This window comes from Aquila chrysaetos, chromosome 3 (genome assembly GCF_900496995.4).
Source record: "Aquila chrysaetos chrysaetos chromosome 3, bAquChr1.4, whole genome shotgun sequence".
In the NCBI taxonomy this organism is placed as follows: Eukaryota; Metazoa; Chordata; class Aves; order Accipitriformes; family Accipitridae; genus Aquila; species Aquila chrysaetos.
In genome coordinates, this window is record NC_044006.1 from 26048396 (window position 1) to 26075969 (window position 27574).

At 37.0% G+C, this 27574-nt stretch overlaps 1 protein-coding gene across 5 annotated transcripts in view; it reads right to left on the reverse strand.

Annotated features, from left to right (window-relative positions):
- CNTNAP2 (contactin associated protein 2) overlaps window positions 1-27574 on the reverse strand; it is a 1219341-nt gene that overhangs the window by 539312 nt on the left and 652455 nt on the right. For all 5 annotated transcript variants that reach the window (XM_030007829.1, XM_030007830.1, XM_030007834.1 and 2 more), the window contains one exon: window positions 8008-8157. In XM_030007829.1, the coding sequence (XP_029863689.1) occupies window positions 8008-8157 (150 nt within the window). The remainder of the gene's footprint in view (window positions 1-8007; window positions 8158-27574) is intronic.

The following is a 27574-nucleotide window of genomic DNA, read 5'->3' on the forward strand; positions in this document are numbered from 1 at the left end:
ACTACCACCACAATCAATGGCAGGTAGGCATCTTCTAGCTTAGTGTTGTTTACAATATTAATAGGTGCTCATTTACCTACTTAAAACATTGTAATGCAATTGAAAATTTGTCTCACGTTCAGAATGGGTGGGAGGAAAAGGGGAGGGTGAGGTAGGTTCTATCATTTTAAAGACAAAAATCACAGATAGTTTAACACCTATGGAAAATCCACTGAGAAGCACCAGTAACTCACTCCCCCAAACAAGAAAAGCCTCTGAAAACAATATAGCCTATTGATGGCACCAAGAATTTACCTTTTTTTTTCCTTTCTTTTTCCTATGGGTGTGTTGAATTGTGGCTGTGGACAATAAGCACATTCATACACCTAGAAGCAGAGCCAGTATATCCTTGAAAAACAGGTTAAGTTGCTAGAAGGGTTATTCAAGTATTAATTAGCATTCTTCACTATTTAGGACTATGATTATTTTCACAGACAGGGAAAACATACGTCTTGATTTTTCACAATACAATTCAACACACTCACACAGACATATTTGTGAGTCCTAATGCCATCAACAGACTAAATTATTTTCAGTGTTATAAAACTGCACAGCCATAATTAGTACTGTCTAGTGATTAGTACTGGTTAATATTCCTCCCAACATTCACTGCATGTTGAAATACCTAGCCTTCCCCTCCTGTAGGTAGTTTTTTCAGCTACTGGTACCAAAGACCTTGTAGCTTGACCTACTAAAGCATCAGCAAGGAGGACATATAGGATATAGGTATAATTCTCACTTCTGAGTATGTCTCCAATAGCTCTCGTCTGTGTCTTCACCAGACACTTCCTTCTCCAAAAGTTTCTCTTTCAGAAAAAATGTTACTAATTTTTACAAGCCCTTTTCCCCTCCCTTCAAAGTCAAGAGCTATGCCATGTAGGGAACTTCCTCGATTTTTAATTGAATCTTCTGTAATATTCAGAGACTTGATACAAAGTGCTTCTGACTGAGACTCAGGCAACAATATCACTACTGTATTTAGTGAAAAAGGAAATAAATCATATACACACAGAACAACAGAGACAATAGAGTTCCATTAGGTCAGTTTACTCCTTCCCATGTCCATGCAGATCTACTCTCTACGGTACATGTTCTTCCTCATTTTTTGTTCTTTCTTGGTTTTAAATGTCAATAAGAGAAAAGAAAATGTATTGAAAAATTTGTCTTATCTGCTGCACACAGAAATTTGCTTTAGTACTTGCAAGAAAATAAAGCAAAAGAGATTCAGCTCCTTCACTTTATTTTTTTGAGAAACTTCCAGATATATACTCTGTGGCTAACATCTTCAGCTTAGCAAGAGATTTATGTTATATAACAAGGAGAGCACATCTCAAAACTTCATTCATTCATTTTTCAGTGGGCAGACATTTCTCATCTTTAATAGGCCTTTGCTCAAAAGCTGAAGTTATTCCAGCAAGACTCATGCTCCCATATATCCATTCCTAAACTCACATTATCATACATTTGATCTTTTATTTGCTTGCACAAAGTATCAGCTTTTTGCCTGCACCTGTTTTATTTCAGGAGATCAATCTATCTCCAGCATTTCTGCTTGTACTGTTGTATACAACGTGTTGGTGGATTGGCATATTATAACATCACTAACAATACTTCTGACATTACTGAAAATTAATCACAGAATGTCATCATTATTTTACCTGGTCTCATTTGTCTAACATTAAAATTATCTGAATGAAATAAACAAAACTTTAAACATGATGAAAAACGCATAAACCTCATAGAGTTAATGGGCAATGTTTATCGACTCACTTGAGTTCTGTCAGTTTTATAAAAGGAGTGTGAATTCAGCTGTGTTTCATTGTTCAAAGTGGAAGAGAGCAGATGAGATAATAAAGAATTTGAATCATGTATTAGATAGCAGAGAGAGGTTTAGGTGCCTATAATTGTCTACCGCTTTTTTTTTTTTTCTTTTTACTTACTATAAAACTACTTCCTTGCTTTGCACAGGCTTATACATTCTGCACACCTGCATTCATCCCTCATCTATTGACTTATAAACATTCTGGATTTAACAATCCAAAGCATGAGGGTTATTAAAAAATACAGCCCATTCCAATTCTTTTATTTCCATTTCTTGTGTTTATCATTATTTTGTAGGACTGACCTGGGAGGAGTCCTGATGATAAAAGCTGAAGACACACAAAATCACATTATACTCTGAGTTATTTTGAATTTGCTTTGTGTTCTCATGGATTTGTATTTGAGCTTACAGTAGAGCTATGATCATGAGGAGAAAGATTTCAAATCACACTGATAGCACCCTTTCCACAAGAAATGCAAATTTGACCATCCTGTCTCATGGTCGTACATGCAAAAGACAGAAGTGGCCACCAAAACTAAAGCCCTGACATATTAATAATCCGATCAATGTGCAGAAATGCAAATACAACCCAACATCATTGTTACTTATCAAGATGTGAGAAGCTGCAGGCTTGAGAGAATGATGTCAGCAGGGACGTTAGTTTCCTTTATTAGGTAACAAATAACCTGAGTTGCCCTTGGTTGGATCTCATTCATTTGTCACGTAACATCCAATAACTCAGCTTTGGTTTTGCTGAACACATTTGAATTTGAGCTACAAAAAATCCCATGCTCCCTTTCTATCTGATAATACTTGCCATTATGATAGTCTGAGTGCTTTTGAAATCCCAGTGATGCTACCTAGGAAGTCTGACCATAACAGCTGTTAATAAGCAATTCACAAAGTAATAATAATGGATAACTTATTATATAACTACAAAAAATGTAGGCACACCACCCAAAGGCTTTGGTTATAAATGACAGGTTAAGAAGGGAAGATGCACACACAGAAGAGCCCAGCACATGTGAAACAGAGGAAGGTATTTTTTTCCTCTTTCGCTTGACTTCCCTCCTCCCTCCTCCTTCCACCACCTCTAATTCTATGGGACTTTAGACCAACATAACTCTCAGAAACAAATGAATTCTACTCCAGGAACAAGATTCCATACAGAGTGCGTTTTGTACAGTCATACAGAAAGGAAGGACTTTCTATATGCCATAGACTGGTGTCCCATAGGAAACTTACTGCATAGTCCATTCATCTTTGCTTGTCAGAAAAAGCAGCACACAGTGGATTGACAGATGCTCACTGCATACCTTTGTTCTCAATGAATATTTATCACTCATACTAAAAATTCTCCCATCCTTAAGCCAGTGAAAAGGAGAGGGAAAGTAGACACAATTAGAAAGAAATGCTGTAAAATAGAAACAAGCCAAAATCACATCTCTAATCAAGTATTTCCTCTGGGCACTAGGCAGCTATTAGGTGGTTTGGTGCAAGCTTAAGACGTCTCACAAAAGCTCCTTATCTCCAACAGTGCAGATGAGGTTAATGGACTCATTTTCACTCTGTGATTCGCTTTCTCTGTTCTGCTTTTTTGTTTTATGCAGATAATTGGAAACAACAAAGAAACATCATTCTCTAGAGCTTAGTAGGGAAAGGAAGTTCACTTCTTTCCAAAAACCAAAATTTGAGACAAGAAAGAGAAGGAAAATAAAACCAGTGGGGAGAGAAGAATAGTTTTACAGAAGGGTAATAGACAATTAGAACCCATCTTCCCATGTAGACTAGCACACATTCACTCAATCTACAGAAATGCCTGATCTTTAGCACAACTTCTGTTAACTCTCAGGCTTGACTAAAACATCATTGCTCTCTGTCCCTTGGGAGGATCCTAGTAGTGCTTGGAGACAGCACAGGAGAGGCACAAGAGAAGAAAAAAAAATACTTTAACAGTACTGAACATGATTTATTCTCTGACAGAGAAATAAGGAATCCTCTTATGATTTACTCTTATGATTTACTTATGACTTTTCAAAACTAGAAAAGTTAGTTTTATGGGCAGAAGTAAAAAAAAAATTCTGATTTCAACATCTTTATTCAAATTCTGCTGTACATGTTGTAAAAATCTGGTTTTGGTGGTCAATGACAAGCATTTCTATTCAAATGAACGAATAAACTAAGCAATAGCCAGAACACATTTACAAACTAGTTTTGAGGGGAAACTGGGAAAGTGTCAATCAGGTCTGGCTTCTCTCAAAGGCCAACTTTCTCAAAATGGTAGTTGGAGGCTGCTACTAGACAGGGCGGTTGACTAACCAGGCCCAGTATACTACTCGGTGTCCAAATGAGCTATTCTTTTGTTAATACAGTGTTCAACTGGCCCTTACTGTACTCATTTGCACGCACAGAGGGAGGAAGCACTCTGACTCACAGGCTTCTTTCTGCCTGTGTCAAAATTTCTAATGCCAGGAGTAAATGCACAACTGTCCTGTGTCTCTGCATTTCCCCCTATTATTTATGTAGTTATACTGGACTGAGTCATAATCCAGTTCTAATCAAAATACTGTGAGTAAAATTAAGGACTTTTCCAGACATCACTGCGAACCTATCTGTGTAAAAGGCAGCTTACTATTTCTGATTTATCTGGAATGTTTTATCACTACATTTGGCATAGTACTGTTCTCCTTGTCCACTCAATCTTTAATCCATTCCCAATTTTGATAGACTATTTTATTACGAAACTAATATTATGGGATATTGCCAGTGCAAAGTTATGACAACAATATATGAAAACGATCATTGTTCTGAAAAATCGACACTGTCTCAAAAATTCACATTCAAGTATGTGGTACTTCTCTTACGGTAAAAGCTGTAGTTATGATTACAGAAAAGGTCTACCTGTAGTGTCTGCCTTACTACTTTGAGGCAGTACGCATTTTATTGTAATTACTTTTCTCTTTAAATTCTCCAATATATTTTTGAGAAAATACTGTATTACAGTGCTGAAATGCAACCTTTAAATCTTTTCTTCAGCAAAACCAACACCATTACCTATAGTATATACTTGCTATATTGACACCAGGAGACCAGAATATAGAGACGCACTTATTTTGAAATGAGGGAAAGTTTGTAGAACAAAACATTTGCATACATGTGGTATCTCTTTCAAAGATGAAATAGGGAAGTTTAAATCAGACAAGTATACATGTTCGGAGCCTTCTAGAAATGCTGTACGAGGTCTCTGAACACAAATTCAATGGACTGAGCTTGCTCAGTATTTTTTAAGATCAAGAAATATAGCAGTGGGATGGGATGAATATCATAACACTCCTATCTTTAAAACTCATAATTTAAAACTTCTGCATTTCTGATATATGTTTGAATTTTAGTAATACAAAGGTTTAATAGTCAAAATACCTGTAACTACTGTATTCAGATCTCTAGCAAAGAAATCTACTGGATTCCTTTTCACATTGAAAATTAATCATCACCAAAGAAATGATAATTCTTTCTGCTAGCCATCTAGCAGTTCACAAAAAGCCAAACATACTATCCTCTGAATTCAAGAGGCAGTTGTCCTTTTCCCAACCAATTATGCATATTTGCGGAAAAAAAGTATTTGACACTTTCTTATCTGAACTTACTCCTAATCAAAATAATGAAAACATCTTTGATGACAATTAAAAGTGGTGCAAATGTTTGAGGTTCCCCACTATTCTCACCTCTACATCCTCTTCTTGCAAATATTACTTATTAACAGCCATAATTTGGAGTGCTTATAAATTAAAATAAGGAGGAACACATACATGTAAGGGAATAGAACAAAAATACCTTTGCCTCATAAGATACAGACAGTGAATATAAAGATCAGGTTTCTAATACGCATCCAAAAGACTGGCTTTAGGTTGCAAGTAATCTCTAACTAACAGATATATATAGTAAAATAACTAAAATATATAGAGCAATATTCATGTGGGAGCATGCTAAAATAAATGGGTTCCTCAGATCCAAGTCAGAAATAAAGCTTCCTCAGATTTACAGCTTGAGTTAAAATGCAAAAGTACAGCGTTGCAAATGCAGACTTCCTATTTTGAAATAAAACTGGACATGAAGGTTAGGACACTGCTATTCTTTTGATACACCTTTAGAAGACCTTTCAGGTTATAAAAGGTAATAAGGAAAACCAAAAAACCCACAGCTTATGCAAAGGGACCATGTATTTGGGTGAACAGATGTGCGAATGAAACTTTAGACAATGCATGATTGACTTTCATATCCCACTAGAACAATATCTACGTGCACACTTTTTTTTATGGAAGGGTGCTGGAATTATAAAGTACTGGACAACAATTAGAAGTCAAGCAGATTTCAGAATCCAACTGAAATGACAACAAAGCAACATGTATTTTGACTGAGAAAGGGTATAAAAACTACCTGGAGAAACTAGACAAACTATCCCTCACAACCAAAGAGTCAGAGGTAAAAGACATTTCAGAAGAAATCAATCACTCTCTCTCCAGAAATGCAATAATGGTCTGGGGATTTTACCTATGCAAATTAACAGAATTTAACACTGGATGTATGGCATTGCATTTTCTCCTCTATGTGCTTAATAACTTCATTTAATGAGAATGTCTCAGCCTGCTCTGACAAATTTAAGGTAGTATGTTTCAACAACAAAATAATTTTCAGGCTTTAGCATGTGGCAACTGGTTATGCTAGAACTCTTATTTGAGGCAATATGCTAAAAAAAACCTATTCAGGATATTAGCTGAATTAAGGATATTGGAAAAGACACATGTTGCAGAAACAGGAAGTTTAACTCTTGTGACAGATGAATTTTAGTTTGGTAGTATTTGTCTTAGATTGTGGTATCATCATTGCCACAATATTTCCTGGAAGTGTGTGTCATCAGTATCTTCAGGATTAGAATCTATTTTTAATTAACTATATATTAGTTTTGTAACATTATTTAAACACTAATTTCCATATGTATTTTTAACGATTCCATTGATAGGAGATAATGAAATGAGAATAACCTTGAAAGGATTTTTTTCCTTTTTACTTAGGGTACTTCATATGCTGCTAACTTTTTTATCACTTGCTAATGACACGATTATTTGTAGTATCCCATTTATATTTTATTTTGATTAGCTATGCACCTTGTAAGTTTGAAAAAAAAAACAGTTTTCAACACTGATAAATTCTACTTTCAAAATTTGTGTTCTCTGCCTGAAGCTTTCATGTGCAATCTCACGGATGTTGGACACTTCAAAAGTACAGCTTATCACTCTTTTTTGATCACAGCATTTGAGCTCGCTGAGAATTCTGGTTGAACAAAGATTGCAGGCCATTGCTGAAATGGATGTTTTTAAAAAAAACCTGGCTAGCAGTATGAAAAATAATATTTACATTTGAGTTAAAAAACCCTTAATGACCTTCCCCTATAAGATAGTGGTGTATCAAAAATATTTTTGGCATGCTAAATAGGCTTTTTAATATAGAAATTTAAATATATACTTTAAAAATCCAAGAGTTTTCATGGCCTTTTTTGATTTTCATAAATGTTAACATAGGAGAGCAAGAGGAATAAAAATTCAAGCCACCATGTGCAAGAACTCTTTTTAGTATGTGGTCTGTCAATAGACAGAAATACTGAACAATCTAAGGCTTCAATTTATGAAAGCTTCTTAATTACCCACAATCATGATAGCTTTTAAAAAAATCAGCAAAAGGCTAAGACCTGTCCTGAACAATGATATATTTTTGTCTTCAGGATTCCAATCTTGGAAAGATAAGTTTATGTCTCTTCTCAGTGCCATTTAATTAAACTACTAATGGAAGGTTCCCATCTCAGAGAATCGTCTCTGAAATGTTCAGAGAACATCTGTGAAATCATTCCAAGTTAGATTGACTCTTGTACAGAACTTCTCAGGGTTTCTTTTGCAAGGATGAGGAGGTGTAAAAAGATTATTAAAACTGAAATTAAGTTTAGTATTTTACTTTTTGATGAGCAGCACTTAGCCGTTTTAGCCATATTAAGATCTATATGAATGAATTGCATCCTGAGCTCCATTTCACGCATCATGTAGATTAAAAGACAGCAGCACTTTAAGCAGATATTTGTTTTGGTTTTTTTTTACCTCCAAAGAAATATTTCTCTCCAGTCTTAACTTGCAGAGGGCTGTTTGTTCGAACAGCTGAAGCTTCATCGCCATCAATGGTGAGGACAGCAAAATTTTCCTTCGCTAGGAATCGGACTTCATGCCATTGCCCGTCATTGAGACCAGAGCCTATGAAGAACAGAAAACATTGGAACATTTTACTTAGTCCAATACATATTATCTTTAAGGGGTTTTTGTGTCTCTCTCCTAGGCTCATTATGTAAGGTTTAACAAAAGCTATTGCAGAAATGAAATAATTTTAGTGTAATAACAAGGCATTGTTATTAAAGTAACTATTACCAAAAAAATAACATTATACTAGAAATACAAGTCTTGGAACTACCAAAGTGTCCATGCTGTCAGGAAAAATTGTATCTAATTACAAATGTTATCACTCACCTTTCCCATCAAAAGGCCATATTCTACATTGTACTAATAAAGAATATCTCTTAATTGTTTCTATGATCAGGTTCAAAAGGAAAAGATGCTAATTAATCCATTTAACTACAGTGAGTAACAGGTCCAAAGGGCACATTATGCTCACGATTGCTGCCTTTATCAAAAGCCTGATATTTTCAAGAGAAGGGAAAGAAAAAATAGGAGGGGGAAAGGCTCACGTGGCAGGTGAGTTCACAGCTAATCCTGTCACTGGGATGTGGGGCTAGTCACAGAAGATGAAGACATTATCACTGAGGCACTGCAAAACCAGCAAATGTCTGCCAAAATCTGCAATCTTAGGGGAGCACCATCCTCCCAATACTGACAGCAGTGAAGCAGATGGATCTGTTAATTCATTCAGACCTTTTAAAAAACCAGAATTTATATACTTCTGACACATCTCCAGCAGCTGGCAGGAAGCCAGTTCACCTGGCATGTTAAGCTGCCATTAAAGAACAGCGAAAGAATACTAGTTTGTTCTGGTCATTACCGAACAGGCAGGTTATGTTGGGTCAGCAAGTTAAGTAGCAAACACTGTAGTAAAAGTAAATTCCAAGTTATAGCACCTGTTTCAAGTGATTTTCTCCACCCAGATAAGGGTGTTAAGTCACCTTAGCAAAATGTCATTTGCCAAAATAAACCACAATGCAATAAACTCTTTCTAAAATTAAGTGCGATGCACACTTTCAGCCAAAGTATAATGGAAGAGAAACCTTCCAAATATTCAAAAGAATGTTATCTTCTATGAACAAGGAATAATACTCATGCCAAACAGATATACCTAGACATTTAATAAATATTTTTTTCCCATTGCTTCCACGTGTTTAAGATACAAGATCAAGTCCTGAAATAACATGGAGTGTTATACCTTGGAATATTCACTAGTGTGAATAAAAGTGGCAGAAGCCTCTTAAAAAATTTATCTGTAAGAAATGTTTCTACCAAAACTTGTTCAATCTAGTGTAAGAAGAGAGGAAAGGCCTAATGTGCTAAACATGAGAAAAGTCGTCTTTCTGTTTGTGAGCTCCTTTTAAATTTTCATTACATTTGACAAGGAAGAAACAGAAAAACACATAATTATAACCCAGATAAAATTAATTTCTAGTGATAATAAACTCAGAATGGAAAAGAAGATATGCCTTCTTATAGGGTTCCAAACCAAAATTATTACAGTGGGTGTTTCTACAGCTGAAGTTTACCAGAACATACTTAAAATCCCAATTTTCCAGCTCGAGATGACCTATCATTAAAAAAATCTATGTCAGTTTTTATCGAGGTATTCAGTGTTGCCTTAAACTGAGTAACAATTAGAGGCTTCTGGAAAAAAATTAAAACTTGGCTATTAAAACACAATGGATAAAAATGGTGGCATGGGCAGTTCGTCAGTGAGTCCAGGGGGAGGTACATCTAAAGCACTCTCTGGAAAGGGGGATATTGCAGAAACCAAGAAACAACGGGACATTAGGCAGGAAAGTGTCAGCCTACCTTGCACCACCGTTTGTATTATATCAAAAGATAAGCTTTTGCACCTTGACAAACTGAAACTAGAGAGAGGATGTCACACCTCCAGTGGGTTCCTCCAAACATGTCCACCTCCCATGACCATCTGAAACATCACTGGTTTTCTCTTGCTGCTGGACTGAATTTGCAGGGGCGTCTGATGTATTTACATGGCAAATGTCTCTCTCAAAGGTTTCACAGTAGTAACTTTCAAGGCCACTGCTCTTCGTGATTTGATACATTTTTTTGAGATTACTCACCAAACAGACAAAACCGTCTAGCCAATTTAAACAGAACTAGATATAAACATACACAGAAAACTCTGCCTGGTGCAGGTGCCCAGATGCCAGCAGTGAGTCTGCTGCCTCTGCGGTCTCTGTGAGGAGAGGCCGGGCCACCCGGGGCCAGACACGGCCGGCTCCCGCACAGCCGAGCCCCTCAGCCCCGGGCGGGCGCCTCGGGGAAAGCGCAGCTGAAAAAGGGCAAAACTCTGCCCGGCGGCGAGGGGAAAAGGGCGAGAAACAGCCCTGTGAGCCCCGAGGGGAGAGCGGGAGGAGGGGGCTCCAGCCGCCCCCGGAGAGTCCCCTGGAGAGCCGCCGCCGGAGCAGGTGGACATCCATCTCCTGAGGGAGCTGCGGCCTGGGGAGGGGCCCCGCTGGGCCAGGGGAGCAGCCTGAGGAGGGAGGTGCGGCAGAGAGGAACCGCTGTGTCCTGACCATCCTCCTGTGCTGCTCGGGAGTAGGAGGTAGAGGAGCTGGGAGTGAGGAATTGCAGCTGAGCTTGGGCGAGGGAGGAGGAAAGGTGTTTTAATCATTGTCTTTGTTTCTTGCTACCTAAAGCTATTTTAATTGGCAATAAATTAAATTTAATTAATTTTCCATAAGTCAAGTCTGTTTTGCTTGCAAACGTAATTGGTACGTGACGTCCCTGTCTTTGTCTTGCTCCACGAGCTTCTCAAGCCTATATTCTCCCCTTGTCCTGTTGAGGAGGAGGAGTGAGAGGGTGGCTGGGTGGGGGTGTCTGTCAGCTGGCCAAGGTCAACCTGCCACCACCGCTGATGGAGCTAAAGAGAGATGATTATGCCATGAAATTGGAAGTTCACTGTATTTCTTATAATAAGGTTTCGTTTGCCATCCTCACCTCTTGAAGATATTCTTTCATAACAGAATGAACTGATGGCACTAATGAGAAGTTTTAAATTTAATATTGCAGGACATGTGAAACACCTCAGTTATTTGAATCTTGAATATTTTTTGACTGCATACTTTAGTCTGCTCTGTACACACCAAATAAATGAGTCTCACAATACCCATGTTGTTCTTGTATGACATATTTTAAATAACACTAGAACAGGGACTGGAACCATGTATGCAGGCTAAAGAGACAATCTAGACTATGTAGCTATTACTGCTGCATGCTTTATTCCCTGACTAATCTTTATCAGAGAGTTCAGCTTACTCTTTTAGGAAGAGTGAGATGTAAAAAAAGAGAAAAATTAACTCAGCTCAGCTTCTCCCTGAACAAATAGCCTAAATACTGGGGCAGGGGGAAGCAAGCAATCATTTCCATCATAAACAGTTTTTGAATGAGAGTCCCTCCACATTTTAGGATGCTTTGTTTTGTGGGGTTTTTTTTTGGGGGGGGTGGGGGGACGGCGACGGGACACTATTTGCCCAACTCAACATGGATTTCTCCTGGAAAGTGCCAAAATAGTCTTTCTTTAGCACAGAAACAGGTGATGCTGTATGCTGAATTAACAAGTGAAAACGGTGCCCAATATACTAGTCTAAGAAGTGCGCGGTTACTTCTACCCAGTATCTGTGGCATGCTCTCCTAGTATGCAGTGAAAGGGCAACACCTCAAGCTCACTAGTACCACACTGAAAAACTGAACATTGCAATGAGTCCGGGCAAGAAGCAGGGGAGGGAAGGTGGATCAGAGCATGAGGAGACCTGCAAGTTACCAGCAAAAACTAATTCCATACATTCTCTCTGTGTGCGCAGCATTTAGCAAAATATACTAAGGGGACACATTGCTGTCTGTAAGCTGCTTGCTAGAGGCATGACTGGAGAAGCATTGGTATTTTGCCTGTATCAAAAATATTTGCCCCTGCAAGTTGGCATTGTTCTTGTCAGTTCCTGAAAGATGACACTTTATGAACTCTTCACTGTATTGACTACAAAATGATCACGAGTTAAGGCTGTCTTCTTAGCTACGTGTATTAACCATCCTTATGGAGCTTTACAGTATGACAGTAACATTCCAACTCTTCTGGCCCAAAGTTGCCACAAAAATCCAAGTGCAATTTTACATTTGCTTAGAAAACGTTATACAGCTACATTTTTCCGTGGAGTTTACCTATGAATGCTAATGAGGATTGCTCACTAGCACCCAGCAAGTACTCACTACTGTCTTTACAGAATTGTGCTCCCCAGTGGTGCAACTAAGAGCACCTTTTATCTCTGTCACTCTTTTTATCTGGTTTTTATTTACATGTGTTTTAGAGCCAGTAGTGTCAACTTTCCTTTCTTAATGTGATAATGCTCTGTTCCAGGGACATAAATTGGTATTGAGATACATGGTATAGTCTCCCATAGGGGATAAGTTTGTACAGCTGCCTGACCTATTTTTATTATAATATTTTATTACATGCCTCATGTATATTGAAGAATTATTTCTGCTTGGACTTAAAAAAAGTCAAGCTTAACTGAGATCTTTCTGTAAACCAAGATTCAATATTAAGAGTATAATATGGCTCTTTCCATTAAAAAAATCTTCAGCTGGAAAGTTTAGAATGGACAACATCCCAAACACACAACGATGATTTCTCATTGCAGTTTAATCTCTTTTATCTAAGCTGATATACATACTTATTTGCATTCTTTTTTTCTTCCTGTAACTTTCTGATACACAAGTTGAGAAAAAAAAAGAAACACGTACTGCTGCCACCACAAATTCCCTGCTGAGTTCTGGGAAAGCTGGTTTCATATGCAAATTAAATATGTTAATGAAATGCATCATCCCTATCTAGGATTTCTATTTAAATGACATTATTTTAAAAGTAGGACTCTTGAGGTAGGCACTTTGATTGAACAAGAAGAAACAGATGTTTTGCTTATTACAGACATGGAAGAAGGACTAGATTAACGAATACCAAAAAAGTACAAGAGTTTAATACATAATGGAGAATTTAGAGAGATAACATCTGGTTGAGTTATGCTTTGAAGAAAACTATAGTAGCAAAAATCTCAAATTCTTCTACAGTTATTCTTGTGCGATCGAATCTTCCTGTAAAAGGTACTGACCCACACAGTGGCTATTAAGGAGTGCTAGATTATACAGTCTGCTGGTATAAATGGACTAAATTCTTCTGAAGTCAACAGCATAACATCTGCTACACCAGAACAGAACCTCATCGTAGTTTTGATATATGAGTGAAACCCAAAATTCAGTTAAAATGTTTAGGAATAAAACAGGGGAAGAATAGTATCATTAGCACTCCATGAAGCACTGAAGCAATGTAAGGCTATGTGGCTGCATACTGGTCTTTAGTTCCTACCGTTGTAGTAAATATTTCATATTGTAATTTCTTGTAAATTCTTATTAGGAGATGAAACCCTAAATACTCAGGATGGGGATATGCCAGAGCACAACAGGGAACACACACACATGAACAAGCCCCTGGAAGCACAGAGGCTTTCCTGGGTATTCAACAATGACTGTGTGGATTCCCTGTAATCCAGGAATCCACAAGCCCAGTCAAAGTTTCTCTGCTAATGGCAAGACCCACCCTATCTGAGGCTGAAGGCAGAGGGAGAGGTTTGCTTGTAACTGCTTTCACTTAGCCAGCCGACACCACGTTTCATCTGAGGATGGTGGTGTATTGATATTCCTGCCTAATCCTGCGCTAATTCAGTACAACTTTGCACCAATATTTCTGACTGTAAGAAAACAAGCCAACAATAATTTGTTTGAAACATTCAGCTGTGTTCAAATATACCACAATATATGCCAGTAATATTCAACCAGAAAAAAAAATAATCACCAGGATGTAATTACAAGAGCCGTGCTTTTCTGTGTTTAGCTAATCTTATTTTTAAACTGGAAAAACAAAACCAGAACTCTTCCTATAGTAATATTTTAGATAGTTTATCGAATAAGATATCTAACTACATAATCTGTTTTAGGATTTATGATTCAGAAAAGTCCATTTCATTTTTAGTTTTATTCATTTTTCAGCTGTCCATGTGATCAGTAAGCTAAGACAGTGGCAAATGCAGCCTTGAAGGGATTTTAATGATCGAAAACTCTGTTCTCCAACAAAACCAAAACATTTATGACAAATTTTGTCCTTGTGATGAAGCTCAGGGTTCTTTTTTAAGGTAAGTAGTTGGAAACATGCCAAAATTTTGCCCATTGGTGATATTTTATTTATACTGAGTTTTCTCTGCAAGTTAATGCCATAAGAAAAAGATGAACATTTAGCTTTAAATACATCTCCAGCCTTGTATATATAGGATGTATTTAAAAAACAAACAAACAAAAAAGTAGATAATTTTCCTATTCCCATAGTTAATACTGTTGTGCAATAAACTGAAAATACAGCAAATACATACAACTACAATGCTGCAGACTCTTTATGACATTCAAACCGATATTTATAAGAGGCTTGACTACTGGTGATTTGAAATGGACCATAAACCTAGCAAATAATGGTCAAACTTGTAATGATGTTTTTGTTCTGTCTTTTACTGAAAACTAATAAAACCAGATGAAAGACTGTTTGCACCTGAATGACAGAAAAAATAAAGTTTTGTAAATTCTAAGCTTAGACACTTGCAGAATCTCACGCAACTGCTGAAACAATTTCAGCTTTTCAAGCACAGGCTCCGTCCTTTCTTCTCACTGTTCTTCTTCTCACATTCTTTATTTTCAGAAAAAAAAAATATAGTGTTATTATGCCTTAGATATGAAAAGATATACACCTGGAAATTGGAATCTCTGTATGTGTTTCAGCTTGCAGAAAGGATGCTGTCGTTAATGAACAAATACACCTTTTTCCACTGCCCTCTTCCTCTATTCCAGTCCATGTCAAGTCAGAAAATGTTGGCTCTAATAATGCAATCTGGTGCTCTGGAAATGCACAGAATTTTGTACATGCTCATGGTAATCATCTCAATGAATGGCACCAGGATTAATCTTTACTAAGAAATACACTATGGCTGCACATCAGTTACCTAGCATAACTGTTCCTAACTTCCTCAAAACTCGTTCTACATCCGCGTCTAAATTTATCTGTTTTTTTAACTGACAAAACTATAATTACTATACAGCATTGTGGCCCATGTCCAGATAATATATCATCATCTTTTAGACTTCAAAACAGTTATCTACATCTTTAAGAGTACATAGAACACAATCTTCTTTCTGTCTTTACTTAAAACCACAAACATGCTAATGCAAAATCTGATCTATTCTTAGGTTTCAAATAATTTCAATAATAATTACCAAAACTAGTAATTTAAGTACTCTTTATCCAGCATACACATTTCATATAAGAAACCTCCCAATTTTTTTAGAAAAGGGTTTATATTTCTTTTTTCTTATTTTTCCTGTAAATTATAAGAAATAAAACATGATAGAAACAGCATTATACTCATAAAGCTTTAATTTTATAGTTTTTACAGTCTCGTGCCAGATACCATTCTGCACTGAATTATTGTTTTTATATGTTCAGCATCTTAATATTTTGTTTTAATTGAGCTAACCAGAACTTTCCTTTTCATGTTATGAAACTTAAAGGTACTTGTTTTATGACTACTATTCTGTCACATTTATCCATATTAGATGCATTTCTTCAGCTTTTCTGGGGGTGGCCTTACTGAATTTGAAGCCTTTCTGTATCACTACAATTATTTATAATATTTACTGTATATTTATTATTTAGATGGCTAAATTGTTAAAAGAATGCAGCAGGCAACCTACTGTGCTTTTTCTTATCTTTGGACTAATCAAGTTCCGATACCTACAAAAGCATGATAGAGATAGTGCCTATTCTTTGCACATTCAGGCCAGATAAATAATACATAAAAATAAAATAACTAGATATTCCAGACAGGGAAGGAAAGTGAATCCGTAACTTTTAATTTCATAATACTGAAGTATTCACTGAAAAGAAGGATGGACTAATTCTTATTTCCTTAGATTTTCTTACAGGCAACCACCTTGAACACTTTCACTTTGGCTTAAACAGAATACTTACTTACAAACAAAACAGAATTTGGTGGGGAGGGTTATGTTGGTAAGAAAAAGTAGATACAAAAAGCAGAAAAAAAGCCATGTGACTAAAGGTAAATTGACATTTTCTGACCAACAGCAAAAATCAAATGTAACTTTGTTTTGATACTGAAATCCCTGAGACACGTTTCCCAGTGATGGCTCTGAATCAACAAGAATATTTAAAAACATGCTTTAGTGGGAGATCACTCAAGGGCTTAAAAGCCATGCACATCTTTAAATACTCTTCCAAATTAGGGCCTAAATATGTCTCAGACATCCAAACAGGTCTTTCAATGCACATTTTCTAGTAGTTATCAATGCATGATTGAGAGCTTGAAGCATATGATGGGGGAAGAGGTGATCAAGCTTTATCACCTTACTTGTGGTACACTAAAATATCTTTATGTTGTTCATTTGGCAATACTTTTAAATTAGCACCTGTAACACTTTCATTATGCTCCTGTTTAGAAGATACACAAAGCTCTAGGCACAAGATTTTCTGAAAGGAAATTCACATAGCAGCCCTTTTCATGTCTTAATCCTATTATACAAAAATCCTTTTTATCATTTTATCTTCATTGTACATGTGCCCCACATAATAAATAGAAAAATTGTACTTTTCTTCCAAACACAATATAGCACTTTTTAGAAGGATTTAACTGAACCTCTGCCTCTGTCACAGAGGCAGGAACTGTAGAAAAAGTAAACTCACCGCTCCCCACCAGAAAAAAAAATACCAAATGCGGACATAATCTAGTAACTACCAATGACCAATCAATTATTCTTTCTTCAGGATTATTTTTCATTAAACTCAAACTACATTAAATTATTTATTCTTTAAACTTGCAATACTCCACTGCCAGAACCAAACAGTGCTGTATCTGAAGACTGATTTTCTTTGAATGACTGTCCATGCTGTGGTTGAGACTCTACTAGTGACACCTTGAGGCTGGACTTAACCTTGCTTTAGACCAGTTCTGCAGCCATAAACAAAACCAGTGAGAAGGTTCTCACCTTCTCATGCTCAAAACCCAGCAGAAGGCAGTTTTGTGCATGAACGAGAAACCTATAGAGGTGGAGGTAGAGGTTTACATGTAAACTACATTTTGTTTTTAGTTTGTTGCTGGAGTGTGTGTACAAAGCAAATCTCGCAATTGCCCCATATAGTGGACCTCGCTTTGTATTATTATCAATCTCAAACCTGAGGACTGTATTTCCTTCAGATGAATCTAAGTCCAAAGTAACAAGCTCCATTCTCAAGTGTGCAAACGACATTGCATGGACTTTCAGGTCCAAGCATGAACTGTTCTGCTCTGCAGATCCACTCCTATCGTTCTGCAGTGTTTGCTACTACAGACATAGCTAGGTCTGAAATGCTGAAAGCATTTGCTGAGGACATTGGGAAATTGTTTTGAAAAGAAAACAGCCTGTTCTCTTCTATCAAAAGCCTTAAGGAAAAAAGTGATAAAACACTGCTCTGCCATAGCACTCTGTGGGGTATTAGACCTACTGCAAGGGAGAAGTTCAAGTGGCATCTCCCTGCCCCAAGAAGAATATATTTGCCCCCAAATTTGCATGTATTTGCTGGCACAGATTAATTTTTCATTTGTGTTAAGTAGGTGTATGTCTTTCAAAACCAGAAAGCCAACACAAAAAAAAGAATAAAGTTCTCAGTGAACCGGAGTAAAGTCTTAATATAATGATCTCTTCAAATGATCCACTTTATTAACTAAAAATATTTTTTTTCATACATTATGTTATCTTTGTTAAGGGCGCAGTAGCAGGTATACATAAAATAAAATGTAATAAAATACAGTCTGTCTCAAAGTGAACCACAATAAAAATATTTGGACCTTAGGCAGTGGTTTTCTAAGAAAACCATAAAAACATAATTAAAATGCTAGCATTGCAGGACTGCTTTGCATTTTACTGAATATTGCCTTTCACAGCCTGCTCTTGGACAACGCAAGTTATACCTCAGAGTCAAGAAGAAATACAGCAGAAAGCATGTGCTCTGACTCTGTCCATGAACTCTCTCCTAGGTTTTAAAAGCGTATTTCATGCATTTATTTAGGAGGAAGTATCTAATGAAAGCAGCCTTTCAGCATAAAAGGAGTTCTAAGAAGCAAATAAACTTGAAAATATCTCCAGCCCCTCTGTTTCCCTGCCAGTTCAATACAGCAGTATTTCCTCTCCGCACCTTACACTTAGGGGTTGTCAAAGACTAATGTGTAGTTTAAATGACTAAACCTTATGCCTTTGGAAAGGTATCAAACTATCTATTCTTCTAATATACATTGTCTTATTTTGCTGCTCTTTACCACAGCATTAGGTGAACCCTGAATTTCAGTGAAGTTTCCCAGACTCCTAGAAAACGAGGAATGACTCCAGCCCACACCTGATGAGAGAGGAAAGGCAGTTCTTTCAAATACAGCTGCACAGCGGTGTATCATTCAGCACAGCAGTGAGATCAGAGCTGAGCACTGCTACAGTGCTGGGTGCTAGAAGCGCTACCTTTGAAATCCAGACTGAATCCACCGGCTGTCATGGAGGAGACCCAGGAATAGAACAGCCCTGTCAACACGACTGGTAGGACACTAGGAAAGCTGGCATGGGAGAAACACAAACAGTGATATGTACCTCACATGTGGGTCATATCTGTATCTGCTAGTTAGTAACAGAGGGATTAAGGGATCAGAAATGGTGATATTATCAATACAACTTTAAAATCATGTGCCTCAAAAATAAAAAAAATATTTATTAAAGATCCACACAAATATGTCTTTGTCCTTAAACTACAGGGAGTTCAGCTGGGGTTTATGCCACTGGAGAGGTAATTGCAACAGAGATCTACGTAAAACACCTCTGCTGAAGTCCTGAACCTACGGGCATCCGTACCGGCTCAGAATTTAGGCCAGCAAATGGAAGAACCCTGAATCTTCAGGGAGCTGGCTTAGATGAGCTGCAGTATCTTTCACACCCACCAGTCTGTGATAATCAAAATCATTGTAATGGAGAGGCAGTAGTTTTTCCCAGTTGCAACTGCTACTAGATTTCATTATAAAAGAATTCGCGCCCAACTCAATTTATATCTACTGTACCCACTCATAATTACTGAATCTGTTCTGACAGTGAGGGAATCAACCTGCATTAAATTAATACCTCCTGAGCTTGAAGTAAATTTATTTAACCAAATTGTCCATTCTTTTGCTTTGTAACTTCGACCTTTGTTCAGTGTTTGCCTCCCCCTATGTATGAGTAGAAAAGCTATTTTTATAACCCCTTCTAAATTTTATTCACAGTACAATCTCCTTAAAACTTTGCTTAATGGAAAAATGCATGATGGGAGTAAAACATTTTAAAACATCAAAGGCATAGCTAGGAAAATTATAAATACTGTGTTCACTATCTTGTATATAAAATTGCCTTGTTCTTGCCTATCAAGTGCTTATTTTGTCCCTTTGTGGTCATCACAACTCTGACTTAAAGTATTACCCTTTAATCACTAATTTCTAATGCTCACCTCAACATAATCATTGTCAAAACCCAAAGCAACATACTAACATCACCTCCTATGCTACAAAAAAGTATATGTAACTGCTGTTTTGAAGAAGTCTTCCTATACATATGCATAAAGCATACATACCTATGGCACTGAAGAGAATTTTCTGCTTTGGATCTAAATATACACTTACAAAGATGCATTTTTCAGAAATATAAATGCTTTGAAAAATGACCTGAGATAATATTTATCAATATTACTTATCTTATTTTACAGGTTTAAGTGTATGATGGGAGGCTGAGTTAGGACAGTAAATATGGGCAGGTATGCCTTTTCCTTAACGTGGGCACACCAGAAAGACTTACAGAAGCAAATCAATATTGGTGTTGAATCTGTCCCATTATGTTCTACGTGTAGCTAAATTAAAACAGGGCATCTTTGTAAAACAGAGAGACTGAGATTCACTAATGAGAAAGAAATGCATCTACTACTATTATGACAAAAAAGAGTATCTCTTTATAAGATCAAGCCTTACTGGTTTGTAGTTTGCATATGGAATGTAAATAATAAAATATATTTAAAAAAAATATTAGTTCTTCATGAAGTAAAAATATGGTACTTGATAAATGGCGTCTAATAAAACAAAAATAGTCCTAAGCAGTTACATCTGTTAAGGTAGGGTCTGATTAGTAATTAGGGCTCCATTGCACAACATACATACTCAAAAGAAAAAGACATCCAATAGCTTTACATGTGCAATTACCCTTATAGTTAATGGAAGTTGCATGTGTATGTACATATAAGGGAAGAATGTGGCTCAGGTTTGCAAGGTCTCCAGAGGTAACTTAGTCTTGGAGGTAATAACTGAACCTTGACTTTGAGAAACTGGAATCACCATCACTGAAGGCAATAATTATGCCACAGCCACTGTTAGAATAAATTTCTGTGTTGCACTGCAGCTCCATTCTTGGATCTGCATTGATCTTTGTGTGAGTAGAAGGACCAGCAGTGAATAGAGTAGGTATTGTTAATTTTATATTTTTACAGAAGACACTCAAGCTGAAGAGTCAAACTCAACTGTGAAAGTTGTTCACAGATAGTAAGTTTGTTTTCTGTTCAATTTCCTTTGGGTGTTTTGTTAGGGAGAATAATGATAGATTCTAACAGTTCAACAGTTTATTACAGTGAGGTGGAGCACTAATACACATTTCAGAAGTTTTATTAAGCTCTTTACTGACTACACAGTTGTAATAGCCACTTGATTATTGCTTTTTACTTCAGAAACATCTTTATATTTTATTTAATTTTTTCTTTGTTCTAGTAGGCAAGAAAAGAAATAAATTATACAAGAAAAAATAAAGGAAGATGACAGAAATTGTTAAATCTGGCAAAGATTAGGAAATTTACAGTTTAGTCTAAATATTTATCAATAATCATCATCCGATACTTAAGAATAAACTGCGACTTCAAGAATTATCAATAATTGAGATGTCTTTTCCAAATTTTTTTTTTCCTGTCCATTCACCTTTTAAAAATTTCATTGTTTTTTAAATCACAAGTGAGACCACAACAGAGGTTAAAACCTGGTAGATTTTTTTCCCCTTTCTGCAGCTTTTATTAAAAATTATTAATGCAAATATAGATTTTTTAGGGTCAGAAAATTTCATCTCACTCCTCACTGTAAAATTTCTTTTTGATAGGAACTTGAACTGTACTGCTATAATAATTTTTCATTGCAGATTTTCTGTTGCATTTTATGCATTAGGTGGTCTGTCATATCCATAATTAGTAATTATAGGACCCACAGTCAATAAATCATGAAAACATATTATCTTTGCATCATACATTACTTGGGTTAACAACATTCTGATGCATAGTAGTGGCTGTCACTAGCATTTTATGAAGATAAATCATTGAACTACACAACTCATAAGCTGAATTGTAATAAATCATTCAGTTCACTATTGTTAAAGGCCTTGTGACATTGTCAGTTAAACATGGCTGAGCACAACTTTTTGATTGTAACAGGAATACATGCTGCTGCTGACAACTGCACCCATGCTGGTGGCCTGGAGACCAGTGAGGGACTGTTGGGACCAAGTAATCTTAGAAAGCCTATTCTCATTCAAAGCATCAATAATTTCATTTAGCTATTTGGGATCTGCTGACAAACCCCTCCTCTCCCTGAAAACAACAACAAAAAGGACAAAAAACTATTTCTTTTAATGTTTGAGCCCTTATACAGAGCATACACACCTTACAGAAAAGTTAGTAAAGATGTTTGCTTTGCTGTCATTCTTGAAATGCCAGCATGGCGAGAAATGCCTCTGTTTGTGAAATGATGTAACTTTTGAAAAATAGCATACTATAGAATTGTCATTTGGTGTTCTAGTGACAAATGAGGAAAAAAACCCCAAAACTTAAATTTTGATCTAAAATGAGGTTACTTTTTAATATAACTACCACATGAAAGTTGCTACAAAAATTAGTAAATAAAAAGCCAAGTAATTTTAATATTAAATTAATTCTGAGGACTTAATATTTTTTTAAAATTATCTAAAATATCCCTTTACAATAGACAATGTTACATACATTCCTCTTCTGAGCTACTGAAAACCTGAACATGATTTTGTTGCTTAAATTGATGCTTACAGAGGATGTTACACACTCAAAATCCTACCTATTTATTTTTACGTAAATTTATCTGCCTGTTCCACTTGTTCATCACTGACACAAAGCAACTTCAACAATAAAATACATTCTAAAACACCAACAGCTTTGCAATTGTCCTAAAAATCCACAGTAAAGAAATAAATACTAAACAAATAAACATATTTACTGTAATAAATCTGTTGTTTCATGCATGACTTGCCTTCATATCACAGAGACCATCTGGAAATGGATTTTTGAACAAAACTTTGCTGAAAACTTGGTGGTGTAACTGATGTTGTTTTACTTTTAGATTGATGAAAACCATAATAAAGCCACATCTAAGATTCCAAATCATCTTAAATGGAAATCGAATTTCATTATGGATTGTTCCCTATCCCGTACTGGCAGGAATACTGGTTGAAGTAAAAAACTTCAAATAACACTTTTACCAAAATAATTTGTCTATATGTTGCTTTTTAAGTCATTCAGTGCAAAATAATTTACCCAGCTGTTTATAAAAACTTCCCATGCTACTTTGCTTAGGATTGGGTTAAACAACACAGAATACAAGGGTAGTTTGATAAACCTTCTTGTTCTGTATTTGCCAACTTCTTTTAAAACTACTATGACCTGTCTAACTGGTAATTAAATGTTGATTTATTGCAGAAGGCTGGTAATTATTGTTACTCATTGCTAAGGACTTAGGATTTTCTTAGCACTATAGAAAACCAGGAAACACACGAAGTCCTTAGTGTTTGCTTTCATTCTTTTAATACATGGCAACAGGAAAGCCATTTCAGCTTCACATACTAATGTTAGGCTTACAATTTGGATCAAGCTCAGTCACGCTTCATGTAGTTTAGGTCTTTGTAATGTTACATTGGTTCTTACTGTTACTATGCCATAGGAATCTCCAGTTCATTCAAATAAAAAGCACTTCTAAGCCAGGAGGAGGAACTTTCTCTGGGTTTCCATAGAAATGTCATGCTTTGGGGGAAGTTGCTCCTGCTGAATTAATGAGGTTGGTTATGATAAAGCTGTTCAGGTCTAACATTGGGAAAGCACAATAAAGCTTGCATTTGGATGGAAAATCTGGAAGTTGACTGAGATAAAAAGTAAAAAGAATTTAATCTGGATAACAGTTTGAATTCTAATGCTCCTCTTTTTCCGACTGCAGCCATATGGAATGAGCATATTCACTATTAGTCCTGCTGATAGCAAATTAAACATCCTAAGCATTAAACTTCTAAGTCAAAAGAATCTGCAGTTCCTTAACGTAAATATGGGAGGTAACCTGACAGGCTGTCGTGGTTTCAGCCCAGCCGGTAACAAAGGACCACGCAGCCGCTCGCTCACTCCTCCCGCCCCCTCCGGTGGGATAGGGGGGAGACGGAGGAGAGAAAAGAAAAAAAACTGGAACCTCGAGGGTTGGGATAAGGGCAGTTTACTGGGACAACGCAAAAAAAGTTACAACAACAACGACGGTACTAATGAAAGAGTATACAGAAAAGAGTGATGCACAGTGCAACTGCTCACCACCCGGGACCCGACGCTCCGCCACTTCCCCCACCGAAAGTCGAGAGCAGGAGCCCCCTCCCCCCGGCCCACTCCCCATGTATATACTGAGCATGATGTCACATGGTATGGAATAGCTCCTTGGCTAGTTCAGGTCAGCTGCCCCGGCTATGCCCCCCCCACCTCCCAGGTTCCTGTAAAAATTGACTCTATCCCAGCTGAACCCAGGACACAGGCAAATTGCAGGTCTGGATTCCACTTCGAACCTTTCCTCCCTTGTGAGTTTTCAAATCTAAAATGAAAGAGTAGGCTTCTGAGTTAAAAACCAAGAGCCCATGTTAACAGCATGAGTGATGGTTTGTTTATTAATGATCTAACAGTTCTTGGCCCCTGTCATACCCATTTTTAATAGGCCGAGTATCACATAGCAATGCTGGGAGAACTCTGGATTTTATTTCTCGTATCTGGAATGGTTCTGCACTTGTATATCTGGCATCTAGGTGGGAATATTCCAGCACAGAACAGGTATTTGGAATTACATTTAAAAATTTACAGAAATTACATTTAAAAAACAACATGATGAACAAGGCCAATTCATGATAAGGTGTTACAGTGTCGTGGTTTAACCCCAGCCAGCAGCTAAGCACCACGCAGCCGCTCACTCACTTCCCCCCCACCCAGTGGGATGGGGGAGAAAATCGGGAGAAGAAGTAAAACTCGTGGGTTGAGATAAGAATGGTTTAATAGAACACAAAAGAAGAAACTAATAATGATAATGATAACACCAATAAAATGACAACAGCAATAATAAAAGGATTGGAATGTACAAATGATGCGCAGTGCAATTGCTCACCACACGCTGATCGACACACAGCTAGTCCCCGAGCGGCGATCCCCCCACCCCCACTCCCCCCAGTTTATATACTGGATGTGACATCACATGGTATGGAATACCCTGTTGGCCAGTTTGGGTCAGCTGTCCTGGTTGTGTCCTGTGCCAGCTTCTTATGCCCCTCCAGCTTTCTCGCTGGCTCGGCATGAGAAGCTGAAAAATCCTTGACTTAGTCTAAACACTACTTAGCAACAACTGAAAATGTCAGTGTATTATCAACGTTCTTCTCATACTGAACTCAAAACATAGCACTGTACTAGCTACTAGGAAGACAATCAACTCTATCCCAGCTGAAACCAGGACATACAGTCTGTTTCCAAACATTTATAATGGTTGTGAACACAGTGCAAATACTGGATAGCTGTGCAGGATGCATGTGCATCTACAAGGAAAGGTAGAGGAATATAAAGTATATAAAAATATACAAATGTTTTATAGGCCTAGGGTTTGCAAGAAAGCATGTTAGTGTCTTCTGAAATGATCATATAAATAAGTTTGGGAATTATAAGGCAAAAATAGAGCGAAGTCAGTCATCTCTGGAAATCTTTGGTCTGGATGATCCTGAAATGACTACAGATGTTAATACTCGGTCAGCATAAACACACCTTAAATAGTAACCCCCCTTTTTTTTCCACTTTAAACACAGCACTATTACACATCAGTAAATAGAAGTAAGCAGGAATAAGAAGATGTGGCAGTGAGGAAGTAATCTGCAGAGTATATTTTTAACACAAGGCCCACTGAGCCCACAAGGCCCCACAAGTCCATAAAAGATTTCCACTGACTGGGGTCTAGGCAGACACCCAAGATGGAAAGCATGTACAGTTCAAATAATTTACTCTGAAACTATTTTTCAGTGGAGGTTAAGTCATCTTGTAAGTCTACAGCCTGTTCCAATGTTAACTGTCAGAAGCATGTTGAAACCAAATCTCCAGTGAGATGTGTCCTTATCTGTACATGAAGTACAATACACACCTACAGCGGCACTCCTTAAGAACTTCCTAGCTGGCTTATGCCCATAAACTAGTTTTCATGCCATTAGTATTTGTTTTACTTAATAGCTTTTCTTGTCACGAATCCGGAGAAATTGTGCAAAGGGATTTAGCAGACAATGGGGCAAACTTCATCAAGACACTTTGGGTTAAAGTGTGAGGTATTCAAAGGATGCAACATTATGGGACCAAGCATATAGCATATTAAAATGAATAATCACAGTTAACAGGTTCAAATGATTATTTAGAAGCATACATATGATCCATGGAAAATTTCTGACAGTAAAGGCCTAGATCAGTAGCACTGCAGGGATCAGGGTAACCCTATATTCCATACGATAGGCCGTTTCTCAAATTACATGTCAGTTATGAAAAGGGAATGAGATGCCATTGCTGATCAGACAGTGGGCCAAGAGACTGTACTAGTTGTTCCTTGCCTAAACCTACCTCTCCACAGGCATCCAGAGGTACCACTTGGTTGAGAGGGACAGCTATTGACAGCAGCAGTAGGCCTGGAGATGAGAGGAACAGGCCATGGAAATGCAGGGAGTGGAAGAGCAGGAGGAAACTGGTAGCCATACATAACATGCATTAACACTCTGCAAAGTTGTGGACATATGCTTTCCTGTCCCCTCTCTTCCTCCCAAACATGCACATAACATGCTCTGTAGGTGTAGCTCACATGGTGACTTGTTTAAATATGAACACCTACATTTTCAGAGGGAGGAAAATATACCAAGACTTTATTACAGACCATTTTAAAATGAGAATTTGTTGCTTTTAAGAAACATGAGATCATAATTTAAACCAGGACCTAAGGACAGAAGCAGTAATTTGTTTATGATAAATGTTTTAATAAACAAGTACTAGTTATAACTACAGCTCTCCCCCGCCACTTTGCTACAAAATAACGACAACACTTAACAAGTGTAACAACCAAAACCTGTCAACTCCCCCTGCTTCTTTTTGCTTATATAACAGGGTTTAAAAATTGTGTTCATTAAAGCACACTTGTTTTTTTAGGAACTGAACTGTACAATGCAAGGATACACAGACACACATCTACTTAAAGATGTATCTCAGTTATAGATCATGGTACAACACTCCTAGTCCTTACCAGGTATCTTAAGTAGGATACAGAGAATCCTCAATTTAGCAAGCTTAGCGTTGCACTTGCCCACAGCACCCTCTTTATATGGTTGTGCCTTCCGTTCTCTAACCTGTTTTTGTAGTGCGTGTTTGTAGAAAGGTGTATGTTCAGTTTAGAGGAAGAACTGATTAAATGACCTTGCTATGTGGAAGAAAAAATCTTCTTTGATCCTGTGTTCATTTACAAGCCAAGTCAAAGAGAATACTGCCTGCCAAAAAAATCTGACTTACATTCATTTAGCTGCAGAGCATTTATAGAAACCAAGCAAAATCACGTTGCTTCAACAGACATTATCCAGCTCTGCATACACTAGCTTCTGTGCTCTCAAATTTCCTCTGTCTTCATCTATTTCATGTCTCTTTTGTTCACATCTGCTGTCAAGTTATGACAGAAATTATCATATTTAAATTACTGGCAGTTTGCTTTTTCTCCTCTGCTGTAATCAAGGATTTCCTCAAGAATTTAAATTGCCACATTTTTTACAGTTTCAAAGTCTCTTCCTTCCTTTACCTTAAACTGGTTCACAGCAAAAAGCATAAACACAAATTAGCTCCAGGAAGAGTTATGGTGTTTTAATCTGGCTAGAATAATTTGGGAAATTTAAAATTTTAAATGCAGATCATAAT